This window comes from Cryptomeria japonica, chromosome 8 (assembly GCF_030272615.1).
Source record: "Cryptomeria japonica chromosome 8, Sugi_1.0, whole genome shotgun sequence".
Lineage (NCBI taxonomy): Eukaryota > Viridiplantae > Streptophyta > Pinopsida > Cupressales > Cupressaceae > Cryptomeria > Cryptomeria japonica.
Genome location: NC_081412.1, coordinates 243,672,815 through 243,687,295, shown reverse-complemented (window position 1 = coordinate 243,687,295; position 14,481 = coordinate 243,672,815). Strand labels below are relative to the sequence as shown.

The following is a 14,481-nucleotide window of genomic DNA, read 5'->3' as shown; positions in this document are numbered from 1 at the left end:
ACATACCCCAATGGGTGTATTTATAGTAGAAAATGTTACGAGTTGATAACAAATGAAAGTAATCCCTTCTACTCATCAAGGAAGGAGGAGAACTGATCATGTCTTCAGATGACCTTTCAATTATTATATTTTGTTCTATATGGAATGTGTTCAACTATGATTAAACCTACCAATATTGCACAGCCCCATCATGAAAAATTTGACTGTGGCCAAACCTGTCAAGTGCAAACATTCTTCCACGATTTTCTTTGTGTCTGCCTTACTCTATCCTATTTTTCTGTTTCACAACATCTGGGATCTCTTTTCCATATATCTATGAGTAATTGTTCAAACAAAATATAGTTCATACCTTGTCAGTTAGAAGGATTTTGGTCCTACAAAAGATTATGACTGTCAAGTCCTGAAAACAAGGATCCAAACTAAGCTTCCAATATGGCTACCTGTCTCTCTGTCCTGCTAAACAGGAGCAATCTGGCCTCCGCAACTCTACATCTCTGCACTATTGCATTCTTGGTGACTGATTGTTAGATTGAGCTCCTGTAAACTGTGCTTAATTGATTCCACTGTAGTTGAACTTATCACCTTGTGACTGATTCTTGGATTTCTGATCTGCAACCTCTTCTGCAGCTCTTTTTGAACTTTGTGATGAGGGAACTTTGTATCTATCCTTTGTTCACCTTGTTGGCTTGTGATGGAACCACCTTAATAGGCTACTTCTCCTTCATGGCTTCTTGGAGTCTTTTAAAACTCTTTCAGCTGCAATCATGACTTGAAGCATACAAGTTTGTGCCCTACACAAGGGCCACACATATTCTCTTTCTTGTAATTGGTGAATTCATCAACATTTTCATGGCTTACAAACTGAAAATCAAATGAATATGCCTATATTACAAATGCCCAAAACACATCTATTTTACAGTTCAGTCCGCAACAACCTTCAATATGCATGTAAATTTAAAAATGTAATCAAACAAACATCAACTCTGTGTGGCGTACAGTCTGACCTCTCTGATGCACATCTCAGACTTCGAGTTGACAACTTGCAACTGCAAAATACTGTCTCACTGGACAAGTTTGACAATGGTTGAATCCTTCTGCTGTGTCTTGACCATTCCCATATTAGTTGGGAAGAACAAGTTTGGGAGTGTTCAAATCAGTATGATGCATTTGCCAGTGGTCAAAACTGTCATCTGTTTTTTCATTTTGTTTCCTTCTGCAACCTTCTGTATACTGTATAGGTAGAAGTTAGAACATTAACATTTCAAACTACTTGCACTTCCACGGTGATAAATATGATTTTTGATTCCCTGACACATTTTGGAAACTTGAATGATGAAGTTAAGGGCTAAGTATTATAAGAATGTTTCATTTAGTGAAATAATTTATTGTTGGAGTATGTGATGCAGAAAGGGCCAGATTTATTTTTGGATAGACTAGTTGTGGCTTCTATAAAGGTCCACACCCAAACCCAGAAATATTACAGCAACAATTACACTACAATTGCTTTGGGGAAAAGCAATTCAAGGAGAAGGGATTATTATGCTCCAGGATACATTTAAACAGTATTTATTTGGGTCTTGTGGGGCAACTAGATATAGTTTTGTTAATCCGTGGGTTGGGCCTATTAGAAATTTTTTGATGTGTACCATATGGGTCCACTAGAACCAATTTTATGGATCAATTCGGATTGGTTTTGTAAGTTCATCTGCAACTTTTGTTAGGTATTTTATATTTTGAATTTTCTGCTCATTTTGGTTGGGCATATTTTTAAAATTAAAATTAATTATGATACATGTAAATGAGAAAAAAGCTAGGAAACGAACTATAATTAGGGTAGCAGGTGTTGAAGTATAGTTTGGTGAAGTATTCTATGGGGATGCATTCCCTCCTAAAAACCCCAAGTTTCAGAGATGGGGATGTGTTCCCTTCTATAAACTCCAAGTTTCAAGTATGGGGACAAGACCTACCCCTATTGGCCACAACCACCACTTGTTGGTGTGGCTGTCCCCCAAGCAGGGAATGGATGGTGACGGGTCCCCTTGTAATGTCCCCTACTATATTTGCCTCAGATTAAACCCTACAAACACAAATACAGAAAATCAGGGTTAAGGGAAATACTTGCAATAATTATCTTTTTAACAACTTCTTGACTCTAAGCCCTGCAACCATCACATATAAAACACAAGCGCATATATATATATATATATACAAATTAAGCTACTATTGCTGTCAATTAGAACATGTAAACGTATTCTCTGCATAACTATAATCATATAAATAATAAAACCTGTTTTAAAGTTTTGGGATAGAGCATGATAGGAGTAACCCAGCCAAGCCTTACTAAGCCCAAGAGCGGAACATTGACCCTCTTGGCCTTGGTGGCAGATCTTAGGCCCCATCCAAGGTGGCCTACTTAGCAGGATGCTGGTCCTACTTTCCTATCCATGCTTTATCTTCTGTGTTGCTGCCAACTTATCATGGTAGGATCGGTAGGGGGAAAATGTAGTGGAATTCTCAGCTTAACCAAACTAAGCCCAAGAGCGGAGCATTGACCCTCCTGGCCTTGATGGCAGAACTTAGGCATCAAGCAAGTTGTCCTACTTAGTTGGCAGCCTTAACCCTCTTCCTACATTCCTCATCCTCTCCTCCATGATGAGTTGGAACATGTAATATCTAGGTACTAACATTACATCAGAATGGTTACCAGATTCTATTCATATGAAATTGATATGCATAATATGTGATAAGTAAGACCTAACATCGAGAACCTTGAAGTCATCTCAAGTGATCCTTTTAGGCAAATCTTCAGCATTTGAGAGTATTTATTGAAGAGAAGATAGAGTACCTTTGGTATTTTATTCTGCGTTGCATAGTGCGTGAAAACACCATCAACAATTGCCCATTGTGAAATTGCAAAAATCAGAAAATACAGAAAAGAAATAAAAATGTGTGAGGGTGTGCATGCACATGTGAGAGGCTATTAATGATAGAGAAATGATATTACTTAGTCATTTTCAATGTTGTATAATGGTAGAACTTATGTAGACAAAGAGCAACCTTTGTTTGAGAAATATATGATGGTTTCAGAATTGTCATTTTATATGATTAGTACTGATCCTCACACTCTAGTTCAATAAGGAAGATATAAGTAAATAACTTAGGCATTCCCTGAATTGGGTCATGCATTGAAACCTTTATGTGTGATTTGAATCTGGATAAACTGTCATTCATGACTCTGAAAATTGTTCTTAATCTTGATAATAATTTGGAACAGTTCACATTCATTTTTTTTTTCCTTCTAAAATAGTTTGAATCCATCATCAGTTCGCAGTTGAGAAATATCTTAGATATTGTATTCATGATCATATTGGCTGTCAATCTTGTGATAGCTATACCATCTCTCCCTTCCCTTTTTCTTTGAACTTTTGGTTGAGTGGTTGCATGTAATTTGGGTGAAAGTTGCTTATTGTGAGAATGTTGTTGAACAATGCAAGCTTGCATGTTTCTTGAAGGCTCGCAATTGCTTGACAAGTGAGAGGAAGTTGAGTATTTCTGCATCATCTTAGAGTCCTCCATTTTGATGGCATGTCAAAAGGCTTGCCCCAACATTTTGCAAGGCAGGAACTGCATGGTGGGTTGTATGTTGTGGTGAAGAATATCAGTGTACTATAGGACTTTGTGCAAGTCTGTTTTACAGATTTAGGATTTGAATAGTTTGGCACTGACTAATCCTTCTTTTGTCTCAAAAAGTGGAATCTCTTCTACATGGTATGGGAGTACTTGAGAGGCTAGTATATTTGTATGCACCTCTTTGGGTCAAACATTGTTAGAAAAGTTGTTTTCTTTTTACTTCCAAAGCTTCTCCAATTGGATTTCGATAGAGGCAAGTTTCTTTGCATCATCAAACATCTTGGCCTAATGTCATTTTATTAACTTGCAAACCTTCAAAATATCACAAGGATTTCTCTTGAGATTGCAAATCTAACTCAAGTTTATAATGTAGATTTTTAGACATGTTAGAGTTCATGGAACTCATTTGAATGGTTTGTCTATGATCGATACTTCTTTTGTCTCAACAAGTGGAATTCGTTGTATAGCATGATAGTAGTTGAGAGGGTGGTATTTTGCATGCACCTCTTTGGGTCACAAAGTTGTAGGAAAAGGTATTTTCTTTGTACCTCTAGAGCTTATTCAATGAGCTTTTTCAAAGCAGGCTTCTGTGCATTCTTAGTCATCTTTGCTTAACATCATGTTATTAAGCTATGAACCTTGTGAATACCATGATGATTTTGCTGGAGATTGTGAATTCAACTGAACTGCACATGTATCATACTCACTTTAATTTTGTTTTTAACTTGCTGGACACAAATGGAGGATAGATTGTGGCTATTCATTTGATTATGAAAAGTCCTTAAATTTTGCCCCCAATTTCATATGAATATAATACAATCTCTCCAAGGCATTTTTGAAAAGCAATGAAACTGATTTGCATACATATTAGTTCGGTGATTATTTATCTGCACTTGAACATTTGCCCCTTACTTGGGTTTTTAGACATCTTTTTAATTATTATTGTCATGTATTCATAATTCAATTAAACATGAGCATGATATATATTATTGAAGGGCCTAAAAAAACTCTTGGCATTTGCTTTTTGATAGTGTAATTCTCACTCCACAATTCTACCTCATTTCCATCTTTTCCTTAAGCATTTCATGGAGGTCAACATTTCCACAATAGAATTGTAGGTGGTTGGTTGAGTGCACATGGCATATCTCACTAAACATGGTCTCTCGATGTATTTTTGGGAAGCTCTTGAAAATGGAAACACAATGATGTTAGTTCATCTTATACTATTAAACGTTCTTGGGCTATAACATTCCCTAGTGTGGAGAGTTGTCACTTTAATTGAACACCATCAAGTCCTAGTCATCAATATGAAACAAACCTAATTGCACTCTCGAAACAAACCTTATCAATGTACACCATCAAGTCCTAGTCATCAATATGAAACAAATTAGTGATAGGCTATAGAGAGAGAGAACTCAAGGTCCAAATATACATCAACCTTCTAGGACATGATGTGAGCTTGAATAGTCCCTAAAGATCACAGGCAATGTAGAATAATCAATGGTCCTAGCAAAGAGAGACAAAAGTGTGTTTGGAGGTGCACATATGGAATGGGAAGTATTAAAACAATGGTGGCCTGACAATGAGATGTAGTTTGATCATCATCATTACATGCCGTTTGACATGCTTATTAGAGCTTGAATTAGTGCAATCTTCTCCTCTTCCTCTCTATTCCCTTTTTAGCATAGAAACTATCAAGGTTATGCTAGATTTGATAGTATTACCATATGAAATACAAATTCCTGCCAGCAAAGATTGTTGTCACGGCGTACAAACAATGTTATGAACTAAGCTCTGATCATGTACTTACTGTATGCACCACATGAGGATGCAGTGAGGTTGTCTTCATAATTTTTGGTACTTGAGATTCAAGGTAAGTCATATCTTGGTCTATTGTTTCTAGGGATGGAGTTTCTAAGAACAACATAGAAAAGCAGCAAGAAATTTCATCAACAAATGATTTTGCCAGTATATAGTAATGGCCTGAAAATTTTTGCAAGCTTTTTTCAATTTTTTGTTATTTAGAAGAAACTAGAGTTATAAAATTAACTAGCAGAAAATGTGTTTTTCTCCTGGTTTTGTTTACAGAAAATTTTCATGAAATGAGAGTATAGGAGAAATTATTTCAGAGAACTTGGAAAAGTCTGCATTTTGGGAAACATTCTCTATCCGCAAAAAGTGGGATATTTTGCTTCATGGCTCAGTGATGATTAGGAAATGAATTAGACATTTGGTTTATGGAAAGTGCATAAACATAAGAGAATAGGTGTTAAAATGCTTAATCCTTAAAATGTTAGAACCAACCAAGATCAAGAATAAAAAGAGAATTAAAAGCAATCTTTCATTTAATAAGAGCAATTTAGTTACTCTCTTGGCTATGTCGTCTAAGGTCCTTCTTTGTATCTGCTATTATCATTCATGTTAAATTTTTCAAATTTGAAATTAATGACATATCTATCTGCAATATGCTTCTCTGATTTCCCAAATTTCTAGAAGTGCCATTCCTGAAACAAATTTTAAAAGCTCTATTAGACTTTCAACTTGTATACATAGTTTAAAGTTGTTCTACCTTACATGTGCATAATGTAGAAATAAATATCCTTTTTGTGGAGAATACATCTTCTTGTTTACCAACAAATAATTTGTAAATTGTGTACACTACTCAATGTCTAGCTTCTCTTTGAACTACCCAATAACATTTATTTCATGTTTATGAGCTTTATGCAATCTTGGAAGAAGCTACCCGCAAAAAAATGCTATTTAGATTTCCAAGACATTTTTATAGCTAGAAATCCATCATTGCTATGTCCATTAACTATCTCATAGAAAACTACAACTACTGATCAGTAGTGTTATTTTTACCCTGTACATTCTAGAGTGTCAGTATAGATCATATAAATACAGATTTGCCTCTCAAGTATAACTAGTCCAGAGTTTTCTAACGAGTCCCATTATTTCTGTTCAAATAGTTCTCTGATAATAGTTCAAGAGAATTTTCCATAAATTGCAAGTTAATAGTCTTGTTATGTATGGGAACTAATCATTGCTGAACACTTGTGAATCTATGTTGTGATAAAATTGATGGTTAAACATTTTTTCCTGGGAAATCCAGTTGATATACTGACTGTGCCTTGCTGTTGTTTTACAGATACGTTCTGGTCAAACTGTCTGATATCCGCAAGGAAGTGCAATGTCCTATTTGCTTGGGTATGATGAAATATTTAGATATATGCATATTTTGAATAACATGATATCAATTATCCTATCGTTATGAAAATTACATACTGCATCCTGATACATGTAGAATTTCTGAACAACTAACACTATGATAAGGTTTCTGATTTTTTTGTAGTGTTAACAAGTTGTCACATGTTTTGTAAACTCTTCAGTGAAAATTCAATCTTAAGTCTTTTCAGAACTATTTCAGATCAGTTATAAACTTATTTGCAAATGGTTAAAGTACAACATTTTATGTTCTTGAAGATGGACATGAGAAAATGGTTGTCTGTTTTAATCATGAGAAAAGAAATGCAGACAAATATTTAAATGAATACAAGAGGATATTTGAATTCTCTATTTCTATTTCTTTTCTGTGATCTCTGTCTGTCTCTCTAGATCAGAATGAGAAATTGCGAACAGTATTTTGCAGCTGGATGGTTGCACCTTGGAAGTTTGTCATTGTCTCTTTCTATGAGACTGTTATGCTTTGGCCGTTGATTGCATTCCTCTGAAGATATTTACCACATAAAAGAAGCTTTCATGACATGCCTTTGATGGCCAGATTAGATTTTGCCAATGCTCAAGTTAAAGACATCTTGAGCTTCTCTTGATGCATTCTTGGTATCTTAGAGCAATGATTTGATAAAAAATTCAGTAGGGTGATTTAATCAAACAGGCTACATTTTTTAAGTTCATATTTTACTATTTTAATATTTTACAAGATCATTTTAGTTCTCCATGTACATTGAGGCCCAATATTTTATGAGAATGCAAGTGAAGCCAGAGGTTTACTTTTATGGATTACTCAATATTAATAAAAATGATAATTGAAGGTCATATTGGAATTTATTTTTCTTTTTTTTCAAGAAATAAATCATAAACACATCCAATTATCCAAAATCATTACTTTAAAACAAATTGGTTTTTCCTGTACTAATTAATATTTACTAGTACTCCAAGTCAAAGTATTGACTGCAATGAAGGAATCCAACATCTATTCACTAAAGATTTGAGTTCATTGATATTTTTTGCATTTTCTTCGTTCTTATTATCAGTTAGTTTCATGCTATACATTTTTCTCTTATATATTGAACAGTTGTATTTTTTGTGTACCTTTCTGTATCTCTTAAATTGTACCTTTTTATATTTTAAACTTTAATTTGCATTTACATTGGAACTATGATCAGGGATTATCCGAAAAACAAGGACGGTAATGGAATGCCTTCACCGCTTTTGCAGAGAATGCATTGACAAGTCAATGCGTTTGGGGTATATTCTTAAAACTTATCTTATTTTACATTTCAAAACATACATGGACTCAAATAATTAATACCATATACAGATACGCAAACTGTTTTTTAACAGGCTGCTAGACATGTAAGTGTGATAGTTGTATATTATTTGGCTGCCTCATTACAGGACTAGCTAGCATCTGAGACATTTACTTATTTGGGAACTTACAGGAACCTGTATGACAAATTGATGTTTTATTCTTAGGTTTAAATTAAACTCAATGCTTTTTGTGGTCATTGTAGGAACAATGAGTGCCCTGCATGTCGTACACACTGTGCCAGCCGCAGATCATTAAGAGATGATCCAAAATATGATGCTCTGATTGCAGCAATTTATCCTGACCTGGATGAGTATGAAGAAGAGGTATGCAGTTAGTACTTTCTCTGTTTGATTTCTCCACAATTTCAACAATAATGGATATTGTATGAGTGTTGAACACTTGTTTGATTTTCTCTCTAATGGTTTTTCGTCAGATTATAATGACTTGCAATCATTACCATGACATCCTATATTTTAAATTGTCTCATTGTTGCTTTATTGCTTATAGGAGTTCACTTTGCATGAAGAAGACAAATATCGTAACAAGCAGGTGGGGCTTGTTGAACCATGCATCTTAGTTTCCTTAATTCATTATGTTTTGTTGAAAATAAAGAGAGATCCATGATAGTTAGAACATTTTCCCCTTTCCCTGGTTTTGATTTTATACATATGATCTCATGGCAGATCCAAGCAAGTATTGCACAAACACTTCAGCGGCAATTAGAAGCTGTTGCAAGTCGCCGCACCACTGCAAAGGCAACTGCAGCAGCTATAGTCAGAAAAGCACATGGAAAATTTCGAAATGTTCAGAATCAAAATATAAGCAACAGAGGAGAAAGTAGAAGCAAAAGACAAAGGAATGATATACCTACTGCTGATGAAGAAAACACAATGCTGGAGCACTCCACTTCTGGTGAAGAAGAATCTCAAGAATACATGAAGATAAGATGTAAAAGAAGAGTTTCAAGATCTTTATGTGAAACTTCAGCTAATATTGATAATAGCAGTGATGATCATGATGGAGTAGATCGTTGCCTAGCAGAAGTGAGCAGAGAAAGTACTTTTGCCTCTCATGGAAGAGGAGGAAACACAGAGGGTTTGGTTTGGGGTAAAAATGGTGCACGGAGTCATATGCGTTATGGAAGCATAAGTGGATCAAATGGAAAGCATGCACGAGGCACGCGCATAATCAAGATGGTGGATTATCTTTTGTCTAAAGCTCATGAAGAAGATGAGATCGAGGTACGGATTTCTCTTACAACTTTTGAGAATACTTAAAAGTTAATATCATAATATGTCATGCCACTAAAAAATTTATTCAAACATGTTCATCTGTAAACTCTATCTAATTTCTCATTCTGGAAGAACTCTCTTTTTTATTATTGCCAGGACACTCAGCTGTTTAAAAGCTGTGGATAGTGACTAGTGTCTTGACAGTTCTTTGGTTAATGGAAGCCTTTTTAAAGGATGTTTTCTTTCTAAGTTTGTTATCTAATGACAGCCATGACCCCATTTACTAACTGGAATTAATTTTGTGCTTGCAGTTTGACATACAAGTGACATTGTTACCGTTTAACAATGATGGAAATCTTATAAGTTTGGAGAGCCCATATCTCTGCTGCCGCCCAACTGTATCTGTTCAGCATTTGTGCAAAGTAAGATATCTATATGTTTGCTAGTCTTTGGAGAAAATTTGTTTAATCAAAATTTAGAACCTAGCTAGCAAAATCTTGAAAGATTTTTTTTGCAGAAGATTCATTTATCAAGACTCATTTTATGCCTATGTACTTTTTCAGTTACTTTCCCTTAAGCTTTCCATACCAGCTGAAGATTTAGAAATTGTTATGGAGAGAAAAATAAATCCAACTGAAACGGGATCAGAAACTAAATTACCACAATTGGGCAAGCTGGGAAAGGGAAAAAGCATACTTGATGCCTCAAAGAATAAAGAAGTGATCGAGGTGCTTGATCAAGAAGCAACACTTACAAACATCTTTAATTGTATAGGATGCCGGGGAAGCCTTGTATGTGCACTTCACTCTTCAATTTGCCTCAACATATTTTTTATGAAAAATTGCATTTGAGGGATATTTTGTTTTGCTATTGTTAGTTTTAAATAACAAAATGTTTAAATGATGTTATTATAGACCTATTCTCGTATATATGATATTCTTCTTCTACTCTTTCTCTATATCACTGTTCTCTACCCTTCTCTTATTCTTCTTTTGTACCACATTCATTATGTTGTTATGTAATATATTCTCCCTCCCTTATACAATAAGTGGATTTACTCGGCATAGAGCAGTGTTCTTCAAGGACACATCCCTAGGGTAAAATTGAAAACCCCCATTTTTGGGAACGAGGACATTTTGGGGGTGGTGGGGCAGGGATGATGCACCCACACCATCCCCCTAGATGGCACACCCATAGGGGCTAATAAGCCCAGTGAATTTATATTTTTGCACATCCCTTTTATATCCATGCGTATGGGTTTTGTATCGTGATACCTTCCTAACAATGTCATTTTCATTCATATATATCTATGAAGTGATCTTTCTTCATATTATGATTTTTGTGGATGAATTCATTGCTTTCAAGTAAAATATACAAATTAGTAGGCTGCATTAAGTTTGCTTAAGTTGTTTTGTGTAGTCATTTTTTGTGTGCTTTGACACAGCAGTTAACCATGCTGTGCAAGCTGTTGGTTATGCTATGCAAGCCAATAACTCTGCTGTGTAAGCCAACCATCTTGCTGTGCAAGCTCATAAACGTTGCACAAGACAACTTGTCTGCATAAGGTAGCTGTTTAGCTGTCCAACATAACCAATGTGCTGAATAAGGTTAATGCTGAGTTGTGAAATATAGCCTACATGCTGCACAAGGCTAGTCGTGTTGTTTATAAAAGCAGTATTTGAAGATATGTTGCACTCCAAAACAGGATGCGAAGAGATTATGTTGTTGAATAAGATACCAATGGTATTTAGGATGGACGTTTTCTAGCTGCCAAGAAGGAAAGCCACCTTGCCGAGGTTGGACAAAAGATAAATCTGTTTTGATAAGTTGTTATTTTGTTGTTTGTATCATGGTATAGGTGGCATTTTGTTTTGGGTATCCATGCCAACAAGATGTCACCACTAGTATTAGCTAGAGGATGATAGTTCAACTAGTCTTAGGGAACATAATTACAATTCTTTTATTGTAATTCAAAATGTTTATTGTTTTCAGAAACTCTGTAGCAGCAATTAAAATGTAATTCATTGGAATTAATAGGACTGTATCTATGTAAGGAGCAAGTTTGTTTCCTGTGCATCAGTATAATTGGGATAGGGTCCGCTCGAAAGGATTGGTGATTGGTTTAGGCTTGTTTTCTGTGTGTGAGTGTGTGTTTGTTCAAATATTATTTCAGATCTGGTTTGAATGGCTAACAATAAAGCTGTTGAGTAAGTACTGTTCTGATTTAAGTTTCTGTTTGGTATTTCAGCATTTCAATTATTATTCAAAGTGATTTGTTTTCTAATTTGTAACTAGAATCAACTATTTTTCTGATCTTGTTCATTATTCTACTCTATCAAAAAGACTAAATTAAATTGATTATATCTACATTATCATACATAAAACTCGATGCAAGTTAAATTCATGTCTATGTGACCGAATCAGCAGAAAAACCAGATGTACCGGGTATGATTCATCTCGGAATCAGATTTGGGTTCAATTCACCCGTGGAATCATTCAATGCACATTTTTATGTAGGCAGATTCTTTTGGAATCATTCATGAGCTTACTTGGGTGATTCCAACTTGGTCAAGGCAATTATAAGGTGACAATTTCCATGCATTTTGTTTGATTTTGGAGCATAAAAATGTGCCCTAAGACCTAAATGACAATCATTTCCACTTGCATTGTGTTTGATGAGTCAGTAGACAACAAACAAGAAACATTAGACATTCTTTGGGAGGAGGCACAGCCAATTATTGAACATTTTCTACAAACAAACATCAGATTGAGAACATTTTCAATACACCACTCTGAGCAAACATTCATGACTGGTTTCTTCCAATGGCCTCAGAATAACATTTTCCATAGCTCTATCACTGGTCACAAAGTGGGAGTCACATCCTTGCTTACCTCTTGGGTAATATTTTAGTTTACATTTGTTGTACCAGAACATTCTTGAAGTCTATTTCATCAGGCTTATCCCCTTGACATGATAGACTGGAACCTTGAACTCGTGTGAATACAGCAGACAAGGAGATAAGGATTGATTCAGCATATTGTTAAAGTCTATTTTGTTCTCGGTGCTTCTGTATTTCAATCTCGCTGCTTGCAGTTGTTGGGAATATTTCATTCTCGCTGCTTCCCTATTTCTTGAATTTTCATTAGCCTATTTTTCTCAAGTAGAATTCAGAATAAAGAATGCTTGTAGATAGCCTGCAAAATATTATAATTAATTTATTAAATGACTTATGGTTTAAAAATTTTGGTCATTAAATTATTTGGCCTTTAAGATATATATATTGTTTTGTTTTAAAGTTTCAACTGCTAGTTTTTATTTGTTTGGATTTTGTTTTCCAAACTTGTTGCCTTAGGGACAATGGCAGCTAGTTCTAGTTCTATTTGCCAACCCTAGTTCAAAATTGACTAAAACTCCTCTTTTGAAAGCATGAAGAAATGATAGAGCAGATTCTAAGTGATGGGATATATGTTTGGATTGCGGTGGTCAGACAATTTGTGTACCATTCCTAACATTTAAAGAAAAGCCTGTGCAGGGAATAATTGTGTACCTGTGCCAACTCATACAATGATATAAAATATTGGAGAGCATGAGGAAACATGCACAACATTTGTCCTTAGAATAGTGCATCCTTTGAGGAGACAAAGCAGTCATGGAGGCTCCCTACTTACCCATCTTGTAGCATCATCCCTGATGTTGTGGTCAAGAGACACCTATTTTTGAGCAAGAATGAAGAAGAGAACACTAACGTGAGGAGAAAAATAGGTGCCATTAAAGAGATCATTTCAAAATGATGCTAGAGAGATAATTGATCAAACCATTGCAAGATGCTTATATGCAAATGGTTTGTCCTTAAATGTTTGTGAACACCATTTTGGGAATATGTTGATAAAAATAAACGAGGCTCCAAAAAGGTACATGGACTTAGGCTATGAGAAAAATATAGAGATCATTTTAGCTCCCATTAGGAATTTGTGGAAATGGAAGGATGCTAGAAATCAGTTGTTCATCAATGTGATTGTAGGTTGTCCTAAAGGAGCAATGTTTTTGAAAGCCATGGATTTTGAGGTGTAGACGAAGGATTTTTAACATCCTTACATGGACAACATTTTGAATTGGTCTGAATAGCTAACAAAGTAAAGAGTTGAAAAGTGGTTGGTGTGTTCGTTGAGGTAGTTTTCACGTATATTTTGGACATCTTTTTGTGTCCACTTGTTAAACTTCATGCTACAAAAGTTGGGTAAGAAAATAGATCGAACCAAATAAATCTATGCAAAGCCCAAGAGATCCAAATATTTCATTACAAACCACCGCATATTGTAGCCTATTGTTAAATAATTCTTGCAATTGGAGCTATTGAAGGTAATTGAAACTTTATTTTTTAAAACTTAAGCATGGTTTCTTCTTATTTTTTATGTTTTTTAATTTTTGAATTGGTTTTGAGACCCAATTCACATCCCACACAATCGTCTTGACACAACTTGTGAAAATGTGGGAGGCACTTTCTATTATTGTCATTAGCCAATTTTGTCCTATATGGAGGCAATCCAATAGTGAAGGGGCAACTAATGTAAAATAGATGATCCTAGATGACATTTGATGGGATCCCATGGAATATCTTCTTAGTTTCATCAAGTACATCATGAGTATGATATGTTTTATTGAAATGGAATAGCCATGTTTGGGAGAGATATATGATAGCATCGACTCAAAAATTGAAAGATGCTATGTATCATAAATAAAAAAGAGGAAGATCGTGAAGAACCTTTCTTCAAAGATTTGTAGACAATTTATGTTGAGCGATGCAACAAAATGACCAGCCTAGTACATCTTGCCTTTGCATTGACTCCCAAATATTACAATGATGAGATTCTTTCTTTGCCATTTAGGGAGCCACCGTATAGCAATGTAGATGTCAACAAAAGGTACACACGAGTGTTCACTAAACTCTTCCCTAATCTTGATATGGAGGGTGTAGTTTGCATTGACTCCCAAATATTCCAATGATGAGATTCTTTCTTTGCCATTTAGGGTGCCACCATATAGTAATGTAGATGTCAACAAAAGGT

The 14,481-nt window shown here is 35.1% G+C and overlaps 1 protein-coding gene across 2 annotated transcripts in view; it reads left to right on the top strand.

Moving 5' to 3' along the window:
• LOC131049947 (putative E3 ubiquitin-protein ligase RING1a) overlaps positions 1-14,481 on the top strand; it is a 44,130-nt gene that overhangs the window by 10,699 nt on the left and 18,950 nt on the right. For both annotated transcript variants that reach the window (XM_057984052.2, XM_057984053.2), the window contains 7 exons: positions 6,779-6,837; positions 8,037-8,118; positions 8,385-8,505; positions 8,690-8,731; positions 8,866-9,423; positions 9,726-9,836; positions 9,978-10,205. In XM_057984052.2, coding sequence (XP_057840035.1) covers positions 6,779-6,837; positions 8,037-8,118; positions 8,385-8,505; positions 8,690-8,731; positions 8,866-9,423; positions 9,726-9,836; positions 9,978-10,205 — 1,201 coding nt within the window. The remainder of the gene's footprint in view (positions 1-6,778; positions 6,838-8,036; positions 8,119-8,384; positions 8,506-8,689; positions 8,732-8,865; positions 9,424-9,725; positions 9,837-9,977; positions 10,206-14,481) is intronic.